Source organism: Bos grunniens, chromosome 10 (genome assembly GCF_055505025.1).
Source record: "Bos grunniens cultivar Pamir isolate PY7600 chromosome 10, Bosgru_T2T1.0, whole genome shotgun sequence".
NCBI classification, from domain to species: Eukaryota; Metazoa; Chordata; class Mammalia; order Artiodactyla; family Bovidae; genus Bos; species Bos grunniens.
Genome location: NC_141174.1, coordinates 22,617,742 through 22,636,446, shown reverse-complemented (window position 1 = coordinate 22,636,446; position 18,705 = coordinate 22,617,742). Strand labels below are relative to the sequence as shown.

The following is an 18,705-nucleotide window of genomic DNA, read 5'->3' as shown; positions in this document are numbered from 1 at the left end:
CCCAAAGATGGGTGTTCAGAGCTGGGGCCCCTAGAAAAGACGGCTTCAGTTCTCAGCCTCCAACATCGGAAAGACTGTGAAATCCAGTAAACTCCCCCAAGCCACGGCATTTTGTGTCTTTGAGGCAAGGAGCCCAGCATGATGAACTCTGCACTGAAGCACTCTTTGAAGGGACAAGCCGTGGCCAACCCAGGGCAGGCTCTTGAGTCATGCCTGCTACCTGCACAGACTTTTACCAGCATCTGCATCAGCCTTGGCGTCACCCAAGAAGTCATTTAATCTGATGCTTGTAAGGAGCCCTGAGGGGTGGGCAGGGCAGGCCGAAGGAGGAAACAGAATGGAAGGCCGTGGGGGACAGAGACCTGGCCTGCCTAGTTCACGCTCCACCCTCTGCACCGGGATCCCAGCCTGGCCCAGAGTAGGGGTTCCAAAAGTACTTGCTGAACTAACTAATAAAAGCTCAGAGAAGCGAAATGACTGGCCCGAAGTCTTACCCACAGTCCAGGTTGTCTAGTCTAGGACAGAACACGGGGGTCTTCAGCCTCCTGCCCAGTGGCTTTTGTATCTCATAGCACTGTGACCTCCTTCCGCCCCTCCTCACCCCACCCTCACTCTCCCGCCTCCATTTGGAACCGTCAGCCTCTGACCCACTCAACCCTCACCTCACCTCAGCAGGGAGACTGTCAAAAGCACCAAGTTACTTTAAATCTGATCTTCCCGTTATAATACCAATTTAGATCCCGACCAGCCTGCTGAGAACTAGGGGAAATATGCAGAAACTGAGATTACAGAGACTTAATGGCCCAGAAAAAACAAAAAAAAAAGCTGTGGACCAGATTCAATCAAGGCCCAGAGCTTGTGGGCCTTCTCCATCAACCCCACCAAAGCAGGGGTTGGCTCCCCTTGGTCCAAGATCTTTGCAGGCTCTGGGTGCCAGACCCAGCTTTCCGGCCTCCTTCACCAACTAAGGAACAAGTGAGGGGAAGCTGCCTGCTGGAGCACAGCTGCAACCCAGCCCCACCATGCAGCTGTCTGGACGCTAGGCTGGTTACTTCCACCTCTGCCCTCATTTCCTCATCCTCCCGTTGCCCAGCTCCCACAGCTGCTGGGAGTAACAACTGAAACCATATATACCATTAGAACAGTCCCAGCGTACATCAGCCAGTCCCAGCTCTTGGAACTGTGGGGTTTGTCCCTGGGTAACCAACCTTCCCAGGTGACCCTGTTCCCACCTGGCTGCCCAAAAGCCTGGTACACATCCATTACTACCCAGGTCAGAGTTCTGAGTGTGTGTGTAGGGAAAGAGAGACACTAATTTTTCTCCCCCACTGCTTTTAATATACTCACTCATTCATTTGATAATAATGAAACCATGTGCAGGTCCAATGCTTAGTCCCACAGTCCTTAAAAGGACCTAATTCCTAATTCTTGGGTAGTCCTGTCACTCCACCCCACCAGGCACACAGTAGGTGCTAGGCAAACAGAAATTTCTACACTAATCCCACTCCTCCTGTCCAATTTAAAACCTATTCTCAAGGAAGGTGCACCTTGAAACTCCCCAACCTTTACCCCCATGAGAATCTCCAGATTACTCCATTCTCAACTCCCCAACAGTACAACTGACCCAGGAGATAAACCAGGTGAGGGAGGGACTCACCTCTCCCCCAGCCCTCCCCGAGGGGCCCGACAGGTAGAGGGGGAGGGGTGTTTAAGTAACGGCCGCAAGGCAAAGAAGTCTGCTAGAAGCAGGGCAACCTTCTGGTGCGGCTGCAGAGGGCTGGGCCCAGCAGAAGCCAAGACCCTGGGGCTCAGGTCGCCCTGCTTTGGGAAGCCCTTTGTGCGCTGTTTTAAATTACCTCTGCTTGTCTGATGAAGTGAGTAAAAGGGCGCCAGTTTCAGGGCTTAGGATTCCTGAGTGAGCTAATACAGGATGCCTTTGGCTGAAAAAAAACTTCAGTCGGCTCCCTAAACTCCCCCCCTTTTAAGTTTAAAAAAGGGAATGAATGTTACCATTTTTGGACATAAGCGTTCTCCCTCAAGCCCAGCCCTAACCGCACTATCCAGGGGGACGCGCCATCCTGTGTGTCCCCCCCACCCCATTCCCAGATCTGCGGAGGGGTGGAGGTGGGGGTGGGGGTTAAGAAGGGACCGGATGGGAGCGGGCCGCGGGGGAGGAGGGAAAAGGGTGTTCAGGGTACGTGGCCGCCTGGGGCAAGAGCTCACCGCGCAGGCAGGAAGCAAAGGCACGGTTGGGGCGCCCTCCCCCCCAACAAGAGTGGTTTCTGACCTCTTCCTGCCACCGGCCGCTGTGCCCGGGTCCCCTCGCCAGCTTTGAGCCCAGCGCCCGTGGGAGAGCGCGCACCCGGCACTGGGACGCGCCTCGGTGGCTAAGCATGGAACCCCAAGGACTGACCCCAAATATCCCCAGAGACAATGCCTTGCCCTACCGAGCCCCTCAACTCAGATCAAGTTGCCCAAATTCGCCATCTGCCAGGAATGAGCAGGGATCGGAGAGGCAGGACGCAGACGCAAGCTCATGTCGGTTCGCAGCTACCAAGCACCGAGTTAAGCAATAAAACGGTTTGCCGCCCTGACCCCGCCTCCACAGGGCCCGTTGGGGAGCCCGCTTTGGTCCCGGGTTCTCTCGGCCCTAACCCCACTCCGGCAGGTCCACATCCACACAGACCCAGAGGTGGGTGCCAATCCCGCCACGCCCGCTGCCCCCTCGGCCGGCGGACTGAGGCTGGGAGGACCCATGCAGCTTGTCCCCTTCAGGTACCAAGGCGACCCAGGAAGCGCGCTGCCACCGCACGCCATATGGAAAGGCGGTCAAGGGGCGGGGAAGGAAAGAGAAAATCGATCCGGAGCTAACTGCCACCGAGCCCGGGGCTCAGCCCCAGCCTCCAGAGCACCGCCCCCGCGCCTTGCCCTCGCGGGGCCGCGGCGACTACAGCCGGGCAGCCTGGGTAGCCCGCCCCAAGGCGACCTGCCCGCGGGCGGCCCCACCTCCCAGCGCTCAGCCTCGGCGTTCGCGGGCTCTGGGGCCGGGGCGCTCCCCCTTCCTCCCCGCGCCTGTAACCCAACACCCCACCTCGCTGCGGCCGCGCATCCCCCGCCCCCGCTCGTGCGCGCCTGGAACCGGTTCGCAGCCCAGAACCCCAGAGCCCCGCAAGCCGAGCTGCCCCGGGCGGGGGGCTGCGACGGGCCGGGGAGGTTGCTTACCTTTCTCTGCTGCTTCTCCCACGCTGGGTCCAAGAGCAGGTCTCGATCCCAGTCCTCTTCGGGCTGCATGTAGTCATTGGTTTGCTGGGAATCATAATGGTCCATGATGGATGGTGCGCGCGTGCTAGGGGCTGGATTTCTTCCTCCACCTTCTCTCCGGGCGGCGGCGGCTGCGGCTTGCTGCCCCGGCGTGGGGAGGGAGTCGGGACGGTCTGAGCTGGGGCTGGGGCTGGGCTGGGCTGGCGGGGCCGGGCTAGCTCCCCTGCGCCCGGTTCCACCGCGGCGCTGCTAGCGAAGGCGGCTGCTGGGGGGCGTCGGCGGCGGCGGCTGGAGCTCGCGGACTGCCTACCTCGCGCCGGCGCTCAGACCTAATCTCTACGCACACTGAGCGAGGCGGACACACTAGCGCTGCGGGCGCACAGGCGGGCGGGGGCGAGGGGCAGGGGCAGAGCCCTCCGGAGGCTCTCCATTGGCCAGGCCGAGTTGCCCAAACTTCCCCCCTTCGCCTCTCATTGGGAATTCCTGGCATCCGTCAGCCGGGCCGCGGCGCATATAGGTGGACTGGGCGGCCCCCTCCCGGCGCACACGCCCCCGCCCACTCCCCGGGTTCCCACTCCCCCGCGCGGCTCATGTGACACCAGCTTAAGCTGAACGGGACCGAAGCCGGCGGACGCCTCCCCGAGCTCGGGGACCGAGCGGCCGCGCGCTCGGGAGCCCCAGGAGGAACCGCCGGGGCATTGGACACGCTCCCAGCCCGCAGGAAGGCCCGGTACTCCGTTGCTGCGGCGTCCTGCGCTCCCACGCGCTCCAAAGCCCACAACTGCCAGGGGCTGGAGGACCGACGCGAAGAAACCCGAAAAGCATTTCATTTTCTGTTTCCCAGGGTCCGGAGAGATCGGCACCCGGGGAAGGGGGGCGGGGAGTGCCGGAATGTTAAGGAATTTCCTGGGAATTTCCTGATTCCGCCCCCGGCCCCGCCCCGCGCGGCGCGACCCGGCGAACCCCTGCCCTGCCGGAGCCAGGTTTCTAACCAGCCATCGGCCTCCGAAGCCACACAGCTTTCCCGCCTCGCCCCAGGCTCCTTTGCCGCCCTCCCTTGGGCTCAGGGTCTAAGTCGCCCAGCTTCCCGGGTTCCCCTGCGGGTTCCCGCGGGCTGGCAGGGCCGAGCTATCCTTATACACACCTGGGCAGCACCCTAATAGCTCTGAGCGATCTACCTACTCCACGCCCCCTCAATACACACCCCTGACCCAACGGAGAAACTGAATTTCCCGAAGATGAGCTTAAAACGGGGACTTTTCGGGTTCTCAGAGCTCCACAAGCCAACCCGGTAACCTTATGCCTGACAAACAAAGCCTTATTGTTATTGGAGGAAGGAGGGCAAGAGCGAAGAAACACCTTTAAGTTCGTGGAGCCTGCCTGCTCTACGCCTGTCCTAGTAAGTGGCGGATCTCCCCAGTGGGCTCACACCCTGGTGGGCTCCTCTGAGAGCTCCGGGACTCAAGAACGGGAGCCAGAGGCCTCCAGTAGCGTCTGCACAGAGTAGTGCTTAATCCATGTATGCTCCTGAAGGATGGCTGGGTTTACTGTGAAAACAACTGTCAGTTCAGAGGTGACTGAAGGAGTTAGAAAGGGCAATGAATTAGGTTACCTGAAAGGCCAACAGATGGGAAAGTTGAAAAAAGTGCCTGTGACTCCCAGGAGAGCCAGCTGCTGCTGTCCTAAGCAGATATGGGTGATGTGTCACTGCCTGCACCATTCAATCTCGCACATTTATACAAGTGTCACTGGTCAGCACTGTGCCCTCCACAAGTCCCTGGCTGAGGAAGCACTGCTTCTGAGCCACGGAGACAGCAGATTTATAGACTATTTTATATCCACTTATAAACTATGGCTCTAAACCTGATATCGAGGGTAATGATGGTGCTGCAGCCATTCATTCTCTCAATAAATATGTGTGGAGCCGCATCCATGTGTCAGGGGACATGCTAGATGTTATGTATCTAGAGATGAAAAAGACACTCCTTGCCTCTGGCAGTCCACCAGAGACACACAGAAATAAAAATATTCTGCAAGGAGAGAGATACTTCCCCAGCCAGGGAACTGTAGGGAGGTAGGTAGAGAGGGTGGACTTTGAGCCCAGTGTAGGAAAGGAAGCTCCAGGTATCACTTTTTGGAGGAGGGGGAATTCAAGTGAGCCTTAAAGAACAAGAGCCAGCCAAAGAGGAGAGTGGGAGATTATTCCAGGCAGAAGAAGCAGTGTGAGCTGATACATGGGGGCAGGAAGCTGCATGGTATAAAGGGAATGCTAGCTTTCAACATGGCCAGACTAGAAATTCAAGGCCAGGAGGGACCAGAGACAGGGCTGGAGAGGTGGGCAGCAGCCAGGCAGTGAAGGCCTTCTCAGCCACATGCCTCTCTGAGGGGAGCAAGGCTGGCTGGAAGCTGTGACAACCAGTCGCAGAGGAGTTGGAGGGAACTTCCCTGGTGGTCCAGTGGTTAACACTCTGCACTTTCAGTGCAGGGGACATGGGTTCAGTCCTTGGGGAACTAAGATCCCACATGCTGTGCGGTGTGGCCAAAAATTAAATAAAACGAAATTTTAAAAAAAGGAGTTGGAATAATCCAGGTAGTGCTGGAACCGGAAGTGCTCTGTCCGGAGTCAGCTGTCCAGTAAGTAGGTGATGGCACAGCCCTGACTTGAGGGGAAACAGAATCTGAGAGTCATCTGACTACGGATAGCATGGACACCATGAGGAACTCCAGGGAGAATGCCTCGGTGGAGCTAAGAGCGCCCAGAGGAGCAGGACTTAGAAAGGAACTGTAAAGAACAAGGACCCCTGGGGGAGACAGAGAGCAAATGGTCCGCAGAAGCGCAGGGAGCCTGGACAACATGGTGTCCTGAAAATCCAGAATGAAACATCAAAGTGAGGGGCATCAGCAACATCAGATGTGGCAGAAAGGCCTGGAAAGTAAGGCCTGAAAAGTTATCTCTGAAATCAGGCAGTATGCATACTTTGGTTTCTGGATTTTTCACTAAGTTTAATGTCTGTGAGATTTGTTTATGTCGTGGCTTGTATCAGCAGTTGATTTTTGTTTGTTTGTTTTCTTCCTGTGCAGTATTCCATTGTATAAGTATATGCTAAGTAATTTACCTACTCTCCTGTCATTTGTATTGTTTACAGTTTGCAACTTGAATAAAACTGCTATAAAGTTTTATATTTTTATGTGTGCTTTTGGTGAACATATTTCTCTTGGAAAATAATTTCTCTTGGAGATATCACATATATATCACATACAAGAGAAATTATACATGTATACCTAGGAAGAGAATTATGTCATCCTATTGTAGAGGTATATGTTTCATTTTAGTGGATATTGCTAATTTTTCAAACCAACTAAGAATTTACTCTCCAAGCAGCAGAATGTGAGAATTTCAGTTGCTCCATGTTCTCCCACCACTCAGTGTTATTTTTTTAAATTTTAGTCATGAAGATTGGTGAGTAGTGGTCTGTTTTTATGGGTTTAATCTGTCATATACCTATTGACCATTTGAATCAATAACTCTCATTCCCACTGCCATTGATAATAGCAATTTATTTATTTTTTTTAAAGATTTTGATGTGCATCATTTGTAGAGGCTTTATGGAATATGTTACAATATTGTTTCTGTTTTATGTTTTGGTTTTTTGGTTGCAAGGCATGTGGGATCTTAGCTCCCTGGCCCTGGATCAAACATACACCCCCTGCATTGGAAGGTGAAGTTTTAACCACTGGACTGCCAGGGAAGTCCCAGCAATTTATTTTTTAGCTGCTTGAGATAACAGATGATGACATGCATATTTTATTAATTTCTCAAATTTAATTAATTAGTTCATTCAACAAATATTTATCAAGCAATTGCTCTATGAAGATATAAAAGCAAAGAAGAAAGATGTGGTCCTCTCTTAGAGGAGGTAGAAGATGCTTAGCAAATATTCCAGAAATGCTTGTTTGGGGAGGCTGTTTGGCCCCTTGTGGGAGCTGTTTTGTTTTGCATTGGTACAGGTCCATTATGACTTTTCAATAAAAATGTTTAAGAAAAGCAGCTCCTTTAAAAAGAAATAGGGACTTCCCATTGGTCCAGCCGATAAGACTCCATGTTCCCAATTCAGGGAACCCAGATTTGATCCCTGGCCAAGGAAATAGATTCCACAAGCTGCAATTAAGAATTCACATGCCACAACTGAAAAAAAAAAAAAAAAAATTTCACATGCTGCAACAAAGATCAAAGAAGACTGGCACAGCCACATAAATATTTTTTTAATAACGAAAAAGAAATAATCCCTGGGGTCACATCAGCAACCCAAGTAGAGTAAGGCAAGATCATGAAGGAAAATGGGAGGGTTCATCTGGAACAGCACTGATTCCTTTCTCCCCAGAGGCTCAGCCTTTCCAGCCCCTTTTCCGTCCTTTTGGATTTCTCTGGATGCGATGACAAAGGAACTGTGATTGTGGGCAGAGGTCTTGCCATTCTATAGGCCAGTGGGTGTGAATCGAGACTGCAGGAGTCTCAAGTCAGTGGTCAGGAAAACACTCAGGTCCTTTCCACCAGTTGGGGCTTTCTCTCCCCAGCTCCTCGAGGAATGGAACTCCTGGCTCAGTACCAGCTCTGAGAGGCTAGTTTAGTCCATTACCAGCCCTGCAGGCAGCCCCACTCCAGCCAGTGATGAGTCACCCAGAAAGCCACAAGTGCTTTGTAGCTGAAAGAACCTAGCTCTGGTGGTGATGACCCATTTTCCCCTGGAAAGAGGGAGGAATGGTATGTCTATGAGTTCTGGGAGTACTTACCAAGCCCCCACTTTGTGCCAGGCAGCACCAAGAAGAGTCCTGGCGTTCCCAAGCCTCTTGGTCTAGCTGGGACCAAACCATAGGCTTTATCCCCTAAAATGCATCCATCCAACAGATAGTTACCAATAACACAGTCTTCCGATAAAAATGAACTGGATTGACATATGCCAGGAACGTAAAGAATGCAGAGTTCTAGCCGGGAGCCTGTCCTGCTGCCACGGCCACTCCAGTGCTCCTCAGGCCCATCTTCTCCTAAGTCTGGAAATGACCACACAAGGCCCTGTGGGGAAACACGCAAGTAGGATCTGTAAGATTCTGGAAACCAAAAGCACCACGGATTTCACAAGCCCAGAGATCTGGGGGTTTCCTTCACTGTGTCCTGAACCTCTGACTTACAGACTAAGGTTCCTTATGGGCTTCTCATAAGGAATGATTGTATTTGTAGAAGGCTAGAGGAGAGGGGATATCACTCATCAGCAATTGAATGCATTAAGTCACTCTCCCCTGAGCTTCTACAGCACATCAGTTGTAACTGAAAAGAGCTTTTTTTTCTTTTTTGCTTTGCTTTGCTTTATTGTAGTCCTTTGCCCACATTTCATCTCCTACAGCCCTTATGCAGTCTTACCCTTCTACTCCGCCCCCACCCCCCACCTACCACAGCACCTAGAACACAAAAGATCCAATGCAGTCTTTGTTGAATGAAAAATGACCTGAGTCAAATTTCATCTCTGGGCCTCCCTTTCCCCCTTCAACCTGTGGGAGGCTTTGCCATCATCCACATAAGCATTTTGTCAGTCCTGGACCTCCCCCAGAAACCAGCGCTGGAGAAACTGACCAGGTCATCATCCTTCTCATCCCTGCGGGCAGCTCTCAGCCCTCAGGCCCAAGTCCTTAGCCACCCACACCCAATTCCTGGCCCTCCCACCACAGGCTCATCAGGGGAGGAAAGAAGATGATGGGCAGGGTCCCTCTTGCAGAATCTTTACTAAAAGACTGGCCTGGAGCAGGCAGAAATGTTTCTTTGGTTCTCATGCTCTGCCCAGCTCTCAGGTTTTAGATCTCGGGTGGTGGAACATCTAGCTGGTTTGGTGCCCTTGTTTTCATCTTTTTTTGCATATATCTCTCCCCCAAAGTCCAGGTGGTAGTGGTTTAGTTGCTAAGTCATGTCCGACCCTTGCGATACCATGGACTGTAGCCCGCCAGGCTCCTCTACTCTACCCATGGGATTCTCCAGGCAAGAATACCAGAGTGGGTTGCCATTTCCTTCTCCAGGGAATCTTCCTGACTCAGGAATCGAACCCAGGTCTCCTGCATTGCAGGTGGATTCTTTACTGACTGAGCTACATGGGAGCTACCCCAAAGTCCAGGGGTCAATCCAAATAGAAACCTCAGAAATCTCCTCCTCAGAGAGTCACCCTGAGGTCAGCTCCAATCAGGGGACAGTTGTGCCTGGTGGGTTCCCCAACCTGAGCCCTCTGAGGAGGGTGGGGGTCTCTCCCCAGCTACCTCTAGTTCCCAGCAACTACCAGAGTGAAACACCCAAGTCACAACTGGGAAATTCCTGGTGACTAGTACCCTCCCACCCCCACCTCCTTGGTAGGGACAGGCAGACCCCAGGCTAGGGGAGTGAGTTCCTCAGGGGTCTTATCAATCCCAGCTTACCCCACTGGTCTTCCATAGAAGCTCATCCTTAGAGGCCTGCTCAGGTCACTCCGTGGAAATAATGGTATAGCTTTTGGAGAGCAGGTGTCCTTAACTGAGCACAGGATAACATCAAAGGAAGAGCCCCAGGGTGGGGGTGGGGTGTCAAAAGACCTGAGCTCCTCAGTTTGCTGCTGCTGCTAAGTCACTTCAGTCGTGTCCAACTCTGTGCGACCCCAGAGACGGCAGCCCACCAGGCTCCCCCTTCCCTGGGATTCTCCAGGCAAGAACACTGGAGTGGGTTGCCATTTCCTTCTCCAAGCTCCTCAGTTTATTCGCCTGCAAATTGAGAGAGCTGGACTTTGCCAGATGGTCTTTAAGTTCTAAGAACTGTGCTAAGAACATCCTTAGGCTCCTCCTTCAGATCTTCAATGACAAGAGGGTTTGAGCCTTGGGAAACAGTGTTTCACGATCTGAAATACAAAGTAAGTCCCTTTATAAAGGATACAAATTCTCACAAAATTACTTAATTTTTGTTTTAATGGTCCTTAAATGTGCACAAATATAAAACTAGGTACAATCTTCTTAAGGTTTACCACCAAGATAAAATCAAAACAAGGTTACAGATTCTATTTAACAGAAATGGCAAAACCAATAAGATTTAAACGAACCATTTTCATTTAAATGTGACTGTTGCTATTTGCTGAAATTAAACTGCGACTCCCAGCATGATGTAAGTTCTGACTGTGATAGAGCAGGTGTTTCTTTTGCTTTCAGGAGGCCTGTATCGCCACAGTGCCAGAGGATGACTCAGTTCTACTAGTTTCTCTACTTGAACCACTGATCAGGGCATCATTTAACCTTCATTTGGTGGGAACACACTGTAATCCACTAAGTTCCCCTCTGCTGTTTTCTCATTAGCACTCTACAATTAACGTTTCCAAAAAATTCTTTTTAATCTTTTTGCCAACAGGAGCCATCTCTCGAGTTTCAATGTCCTTACCTCTAACAGAAGAAGAATCACCTTCATCCCACCTATTTCCCAGGATGGCTGTGAACATCCATTTGCTGTGCTTAATCGCTCAGTCATGTCTGACTTTGCGATCCCATGGACTGTAGCCCACCAGGCTCTTCTGGACATGAGATTTTCCAGGCAAGTATACTGGAGTAGGTTACCATGCCCTCCTCCAGGGGATCTTCCCAACCCAGGGATCAAACCCAGGTCTCCCGCATTACAGAAAAATTCTTTACCATCTGAGCCACAGGGGAAGCCCAAGAATCCCTGCTCCAGGGGAACTTCTCAACTCAGGAATCGAACCTGGGTCTCCTGCACTCCTGCATTGCAAGCAGATTCTTTACCAGCTGAGCTACCAGGGAACCCCATTCATTCATTTATCCAACCATTATGTACTGAGTACCCACTCTGGGCCAGATACTGTTCTAGACACAGAGGATATAGCAGGAACCAGAATGGACAATATCTCTGCCCTATGAAACTCACATTCCAAAGGGAGAGACTAAGATAAATGAGGAAAATAATATGATATTATTCAGGGGAAAAAAATTAAGCAGGGAAGGGGAATAGAGAGTGTAGGGATCTGATACATGGGTTTTCCGACACTACCAGACAATTCTTCAACACCAGCTGGATGTCCTCCACATAATTTACCTCAATTCTGACACTACCTACCTGGAAACAGCATCGTATCCCACAGGTCAAGGCTCAATCCTACATGACTTCGGATGCCAAACAAAAGTCTGGGTTGCCACCTGTGTTTCTGACACACTGGCTATTAATTCTGAGATTGTCACGACCCCCTCTGACCTAGAGTGGCTCAGAGAAAACATTTTACTTACTAGATTACCAGTTTATTACGCCGCTACTGCTGCTGCTGTTTAGTCGCTAGGTCATGTCTGACTCTGCGACCCTATGGATATAATTCAGGAATAACTAGATGGAAGAGGTGCATACGGCAAGGTATGCAGGAACGGGTACAGAGTTTTTTAAAGTCCTCTTTGGGGCACGTCGTTCTCCCCAAATCTCCATGTGTCCGCCAACCCAGAAACCGTCCAGAAACACACCCCAACACCCTGTCCTTATTGGGATTTTGTGGAGGCTTCATTACATAGACATGATTGATTAGATCATTGGCCACTGGTGATTGATTCAACCTCCAACAGCCCCCACTTCCCTGGAGGTCACAGGAATGGGGCTGAAAGTTCCAACCCTGCAATAACACAGTTGGTTCCCCTGGCAACCAGCCCCCATCCTTAGGTGCTTTCCAAAAGTCATACAATTAACATAAACTCTAGTGTGGTTGAAAGGGGTTTGTTATGAATATAAAGACATCTTTATTGCTCTTACCACTTAGGAAATTTTGAGGGGTTTAGGAGCTCTGTGCCAAAAACAGGACAAAGAGCAAATATATATTTCTTATTATAAATCACAACATCACAGGGGAGACGTAGAGGGCAGTTACTCTTTTAAATGGGGTGTTTGGGGAAGGTTTCATTGAGTAGAGAATATTTAAGACCTAAATAACATGAAAAAGGAAAAGCATTTGATGAACAGCCAGGAGGCTGGCATGGAACAATGCGTGTGAGACACATGAGGAAAAGTACAGGGCAAGTGTGGGCATAATAGATATTCATTGTTTCACTGCCCAGAAACCATTTCCTCTCCTGGCAACTGTACCTTGACTTTCCTCTAGGGAGATACCTCCTCTACCGCAGGCCCTGTTCTGCAGGTAGAGTTGACCACACCCCTAACCACCAAGGCTGAGCAACAAAGGGCCAATCAGAGCACAACGATTGGTTTGGGCTGGACATGAGAGCCAATCAGAATGCATGACTGGCAATAAGCCTGTTGCAGGCACTGCCGGGAGAGAGGCACACAGTCTTTTCCCCTGGAGATCCCAGCAGTGAGGATAACTGCAGCCTGGAGCTTTCGGGAGCTACATGGAACCTAAGCGAAAAAGCCAGTGCAGAGGATGGCAGCTCTAAGGAGTGAAGAAAAACTGAGTTCTGGTGACATCTCTTGATTCTCTGTATGAAGTTGTACTACTTCCAGACTTCTCAGTTGTGTTTATTAATTAATTTCCTTTTTTTGGCTTGAGTTGGCCTATCGGATTATTTATTGATGCATAATAAAGAACTGTGAAACTGGATGAAAACAATAAACATTAACTATCTCACAGTTTCTATAGGTCGAGGGTTGGGAGTGGTATAAGCTGGATGATTCTGGCTCAGGGTCTCTCACTGGATTTCAGTCTGGATGTTAGCAAAGACTCTGAAGGCCTGACTGGGCTTTCACCCATGTGGCTGTTGGCAGGAGGCCTCAGTTCCTTGTCATTGAGCTCTCCATAGGCTGATTGCTTGTCCTTAGAACATGGTAGCTGACTTCCTCCAGAATGAGTTACTCAAAAGAGCAAGTGAGAAGGGCTTTTTATTACCTCAATTCTGAATTGCACATTGTCACTTCCACTTATTCTCTTTGTTAGCAGTGAGTTACTAAGTCCGGTCCAGTTAGAATCATTACTAAGTTACTGATTCCCTCCCACTCAAAGGGAGGGTATCAGTCTTTACCTCTTGAAGGGAGGAGGACCACCAAAGAATGTGGACCTATTTTAAAACCACCACACCTAGTTTGAGTTTGGTTTTCTGTCACTTGCAACCAATAGGCTTCTCATAGATATTCAGGAGTTTAACACTATTGTTTTAGTGCTGTTGTAACATGGCTTGTGGCAAAACAAACGAACAAAAAACCAGTATCTAAGAAAGTGGCAACTAAGCATATCTTATAAATGCCAATTTGATCCTGTCCTACCTAGGCTCAAAAATCTCCAAAGGCCCTCATTGTCCTAAAGTCTAAATTTCTTTACATCAGGCATAAAGTCCACAAAAACCTGTCCCTGTATCCTCACTCCCACAAACTCCCTGCCACAGAATCTCCAGGCTGCTTGCTCTCTTTTGAATAAGCCATATTTCCATGTCTCTATGCCCTTGTCCATGCTGCTCTAAGTTCTCTCTGTAGAACTCTGCTCATCTCTCAAACCCAACTCAAACATCACCTCCTCTGTCAAGATTTCTTTGGCTTTATTTCCCAAAAGGATAATATTACATTATGGATGTCCATGTTAGTCGCTCAGTCGTTTACAACTCTTTGTGATCCCATGGACTGTAGCCCACCAGGTTCCTCTGTCCATGGAGTTCTCCAGGCAAGAGTCAGGTGCTTCGTATTTGTTATATCCAGTTCTTAAATCCATACCCCTGAATGTATGTGCTGTTTCAATCTTCCCGTATTACACATAAGAAGTTCAGTCACCTCCAGAGAGGTTGAGAAATGTGTTTATGGTCATCTAGCTGATAAGTAGTAGGACAGACATTGGTACACCCTGCTGCTGCTGCTGCTAAGGCGCTTCAGTCGTGTCCGACTCTGTGCGATCCCATCGACGGCAGCCCACCAGGCTCCCCTGTCCCTGGGATTCTCCAGGCAAGAACACTGGAGTGGGTTGCCATTTCCTTCTCCAATGCATGAAAGTGAAAAGTGAAAGTGAAGTCGCTCAGTGTCCGACTCTTAGCGATCCCATGGACTGCAGCCTACCAGGCTTCTCTGTCCATGGGATTTTCCAGGCAAGACTACTGGAGTGAGTTGCCATTGCCTTCTCCTGGTACACTCTAGTTAGTTAGTTATTCCTTCCCCTTCTCCTAAACCACCATGTTCATATACCCTGAATACAGTTATAGGTGACTCTGGCTCTCCTGAGATACCATGAACTTCTTTGGGGTCCTGGGTCCCTCATCTTGTACAGTGATCCTTCATGGAGCATTTCACTTTATGTGTTAGACACACTTATTAATGTTGTCCATTTTCCAGATAAGGAAAGAAAGCCTCAGAGGAATTAAATGATTGAGGTCTGACTCTAGGATTCATGCCCTTATAGATAACAGTGCATGAGGCATAGCTCCTGGTGTGCATTCATCGGAGGGCACGACTAAAAACTGGCCAGCCCCCAGGCACCCCATCCCCCACCATCTCCAGCCTGGGAGGCTGCTGTTTACCTGCCTCTGGTTGAGCTGGGGTTGGAGGAGCCGGGGGCTTACAGACACGAAAAGTGGAAATACTCCAACGGGAAGCCAAGGGCCGGATTCTGGTGCTGACTCAGCTTCCATCCAACCAAGTGACCTTGGGTGGGTCTTTCCACCCCATGGGGCCTCCTTTCCTAATGTCGTTTGAAGGGAAAGTGGTAAGATCCCAGCAAGCCATGCCAGGTGGGATTTGAGATTACCCCACACAGCAAGGGGGCAGTCCAGACCCCTGTGGGGCCTAGGACTCCTCTACAACTGGCATGATGCTTGCTCTGGCTACCAAGGTGGGCCTCTGCCCTAGACTGAGTGAGTATCCACCGCCTGTGGGCCAGCCCAGCTTCTCGGGGCACCACTCAGAGTCTTCCATCTCATATAAGAAGCTGAGATGAGCTTTCATCCCATATGCCTCACCTTAAATGTGTTCAAGTTAAATTCTAGCTGCCATTCTTGTCCTTGCCTAGGACCCCAGAGGAGATGAAGTCCATCTGGAGTTTCTCACAGGCCTCCGCCGCCTAGGCCAGCCAAACTGTGTTTGGATCAACAACAATTTCATCAACTTATTTCCGCCTCCAACCCTTACTAAATGCATTAGCCCAACAGGAGCCCCAGGGTTGACCTTCGTGGCATCCATTGTTATGGCTATTATTAAAGACACAAACAAATAGGGATAACAATTCACAGTGAAATAGTTCTTTAGCCAGAGGGCTGGAAGACGCTGAAACCATGACCTCATGGCCCTCCTGGCACCTTCCCACCAGCCTTTTCTTCAAGTCTCTCTTCCACATTCTGTCTTCTGGGAAGCCCTTCTCCACATTCCCTCTCACTCTATTTTGGCTCTAGCTTAATACCATGTTCCCAGGTTCCAGTGTGGAGGAGAAGCCTCATCAAGGACACTATCCAGGACTCAAAGATCTTCCTGGCTCCCATTTGCCTCATCATCCCACATAAATCTCTTACTGACCTGTTTCTCTAGATGCTCAGAAGAAAGAAGAATTATTAATAGTGAATGTGTTGAAGTGTTTTCAAACTAAAGATAGAGACTTCCAAGGTGGTCCAGTGGTTAAGACTCCATACTTCCTCTGCAGGAAGCACAGGTTCAATCCCTGGTTGGGGAACTAAGATCGATCCCACAAGCCGCTCAAGGGTGGGTAGGTGGGGGGCAAATGAAGGATGGAAAAAGAACCTAGGGTGAACGTAATCTTGAAGCTAGTATATTCCTCCCTGTGGCTGTTAGTTCCCACTGCTCCTGGCTGAAAGTGAAAGTCATTCAGACATGTCTATTTGAGACCCCATGGACCATACAGTCCATGGAAATCTCCAGGCCAGAATACTGGAGTGGGTAGCCTTTCCCTTCTCTAGAGGATCTTCCCAACCCAGGGATTGATGCCAGGTCTCCTGCATTGCAGGTGGATTCTTTACCAGCTAAGCCACAAGGGAAGCCCACGAATACTGGAGTGGGTAGCCCATCCCTTCTCCAGGGGATCTTCCTGACCCAGGAATCAAACTGGGGTCTCCTTCATTGCATGTGGATTCTTTACCAACTGAGCTATCAGGGGCCCAAGGTAAAGTGCAAGTTATCCTTAGAGAATTATTCATATAAATTTAGCTGTTGGGCGCTGCTATTGATATCTTTATTTTCTTTCATTTCTTTTATTCTTCCTTCCTTTCTTTCTACCATCTGCAAGTCAGAATACATTCACTGTCACATCAAAACTACTCAGACTAGGCCAAAAAGAAGTTAACTTACCCTCCGCTGCTGCTGCTGCTAAGTCGCTTCAGTCGTGTCCGACTCTGTGTGACCCCATACACAGCAGCCCACCAGGCTCCCCCGTCCCTGGGATTCTCCAGGCAAGAACACTGGAGTGGGTTGCCATTTCCTTCTCCAATGCATGAAAGTGAAAAGTGTAAGTGAAGTCGCTCAGTCATGGCCGACTCTTCATGACCCCATGGACAGCAGCCTACCAGGCTCCTCCGTCCATGGGATTTTCCAGGCAAGAGTACTGGAGTGGGGTGCCATTGCCTTCTCCGACCTACCCCCTAGATCTCTCCAAAATATTTTGGAAACTACAGCAGGTCAAAATGTGTGAGCCAAACACCTTTCCCTGAATTATCTTGAAAATAAACCTGCAGGAGAAGATTATCTGAAGTGAGAAAGGAAAATGCAAAGTGGTAGGAAAAGAAATGAAGATTAGAGTCTCCAGGATATACAGCCTTCTCTACAAAACCATGGTGTGGCTTGACAACCAAATGGAATAATGTGGGTTCTGAGATATTTTCAAGTGTTTAAAAAAAGAAGTGACTGCAGAATCAGGGAAGACCAGCATGTGTGTTTAACTCCCCCATAAATATCGATTTGCTCAACCCCCTGTGAAAGAACCAGAAAAAGAATCACAGCTCCGAGATTGAGGTACCTGCTGGCCCAGATGGGGAAGGGGTTAGAGACAGAGCTGCCACCTGGACAAGGTAGGCTGCAGAAGGGAGAATGACACGGGGAGGAAGGGAGAAAAAGAAGTGAGCAGAACTAGAATGAGCCAGAAGGGAGCATGACATGGGGAGAAAGGGAGAAAGGAGGTGAGCAGAGCTAGTATGATCAAGATTCAGAGAGGGCTGGTGGTGGCCCTGACTCTCACGCACGTTCTCCATCTGCAAAATGGGGATATTGGCAATATCTCTGAGGCAAGGTGGTGATGAGTCAGGGTTCTCCAGGGAAACAGAACCGGTAAGATGTATATATAGAGAGAAAGAGACTTGTTACAAGGAATTGGTTCATCGGATTAAGGAAGTGAGCAAGTCCCAAGATCTACAGAGTGAGTTGACAAGCTAGAGAGATGATGGTGTAGTTCCAGTCTGAAGGCCAGCAGCTCAAGATCCAGGAGTCCAAGGGCAGAAAAAGAGGGCCAACATTGCTGTTTGAAGGCCATCAGGAAGGAAGAATTCTCATGCTGAGGAGGTCAGGTTTTTCTACTCTATTTGGCCTTCAATTGACTGGATGAGGCCCACTCACATTAAAGAGGGCAAGCTGCTTCACTTCGTCAAGTCATTTAGATGTTAATCTCGTCTGAAAAACACTTTCACGGACATCTCCAGAATAATTCTTGACAAAATGTCTGGGCACTTGTGGCCCACTCAAGTCAACCCATAAAGTTAACCATCATACAAGGTTACCTTGAGACTGAACCAAAGGAACTTGCGTCTGTGAATCAATATATTTGAATTCAGGGGCATAGATGGTACCCAATTGAGTTAATCACTACAACTGTGCCTTGTTCTTTGACCTGAAATTCCCTGTTGTTTCCTAAGTAAAGTACACCCTGGAACTGAGGGATGTGGGTGGAAACAGTCATGGAAGGGAAAGGTAAGGGGAATAGCAACCAGGGAAGTGTTTCTGTTAGTGGCAGAGGGTAACAGAGCTGGGACCACAGCATCTGGGAAATAACCTGAGACTTGCCTGGCGATCTAGTGGCTAACACTCTGTGCTCCCAATGTAAGGGGCTGGGTTTCAATCCCTGATCAAAGAACTAGATCTCGCATGGCACAACTAAGATTTTGCGTGCAGCAACTAAAGATCCCACGTGCTGCAACTAAGACCCAGTGCAACCAAATAAATATTTAAACAGAAAAAGAGACAACTAGAGAAGCTGAAATACAGGGCTCCTAGGGAGGGGGACTGAGGTCAGGCCTTGGCAAGTTGGTGGACTCTCCCCCAGCAAGTCCCAGTGGCGACAACCCCTGCCTTGGTTCCTTGAGGCCTGCTTGTTTCAGTCTCAGTGTCAGGGCCAGCCAGGAGGGCCACCTATGCTCATATCCCCAGCTACAGGTTATACAAAGCATCAGTATCATACATACACAGTCCCCATAAGGTTATATAAAACATCAGCATCATGTGTACACAGTACCTTTAACATTATATAAAACATCAGCGTC

General features: G+C 49.9%; 1 protein-coding gene and 4 long non-coding RNA genes across 13 annotated transcripts in view; 2 read left to right on the top strand and 3 right to left on the bottom strand.

Annotated features, from left to right (window-relative positions):
* The window catches only part of LOC147364121 (uncharacterized), a 50,886-nt gene extending 48,448 nt beyond the window's left edge, over positions 1–2,438 (bottom strand). The window contains exon 1 of the long non-coding RNA XR_015134108.1: positions 495–2,438. This is a non-coding gene — a long non-coding RNA (uncharacterized LOC147364121). The remainder of the gene's footprint in view (positions 1–494) is intronic.
* Positions 1–3,608, bottom strand: part of ACTN1 (actinin alpha 1) — a 98,168-nt gene extending 94,560 nt beyond the window's left edge. For 5 of the 8 annotated variants that reach the window (XM_086320078.1, XM_086320069.1, XM_086320070.1 and 2 more), the window contains exon 1: positions 3,223–3,608. In XM_086320078.1, coding sequence (XP_086176204.1) covers positions 3,223–3,327 — 105 coding nt within the window. In that variant the 5' untranslated portion in view covers positions 3,328–3,608. Of the gene's footprint in view, positions 1–2,447; positions 2,588–3,222 lie in introns of those variants that run through there. The other 3 variants (XM_086320074.1, XM_086320075.1, XM_086320076.1) reach the window with 1 other exon arrangement.
* On the top strand, positions 1,739–2,772 carry LOC147364120 (uncharacterized). Its single transcript, XR_015134111.1, has 2 exons — positions 1,739–1,874; positions 2,495–2,772. It is a non-coding gene; the product is annotated as an uncharacterized LOC147364120 (long non-coding RNA).
* Positions 3,609–3,742: 134 nt separating the features above from the next.
* Positions 3,743–12,873, top strand: LOC147364118 (uncharacterized). Its single transcript, XR_015134103.1, has 2 exons — positions 3,743–4,660; positions 10,667–12,873. It is a non-coding gene; the product is annotated as an uncharacterized LOC147364118 (long non-coding RNA).
* On the bottom strand, positions 7,508–17,948 carry LOC147364117 (uncharacterized). 2 transcript variants are annotated; one of them, XR_015134105.1, is made up of 4 exons: positions 16,529–17,948; positions 9,715–10,166; positions 8,176–8,332; positions 7,508–8,004 (listed from the first exon to the last, which is right to left on the bottom strand). It is a non-coding gene; the product is annotated as an uncharacterized LOC147364117 (long non-coding RNA). The 2 variants fall into 2 exon arrangements; XR_015134104.1 differs by having other exon boundaries at positions 7,508–8,332; positions 16,529–17,945.
* Between the last annotated feature and the right edge of the window lie 757 nt (positions 17,949–18,705).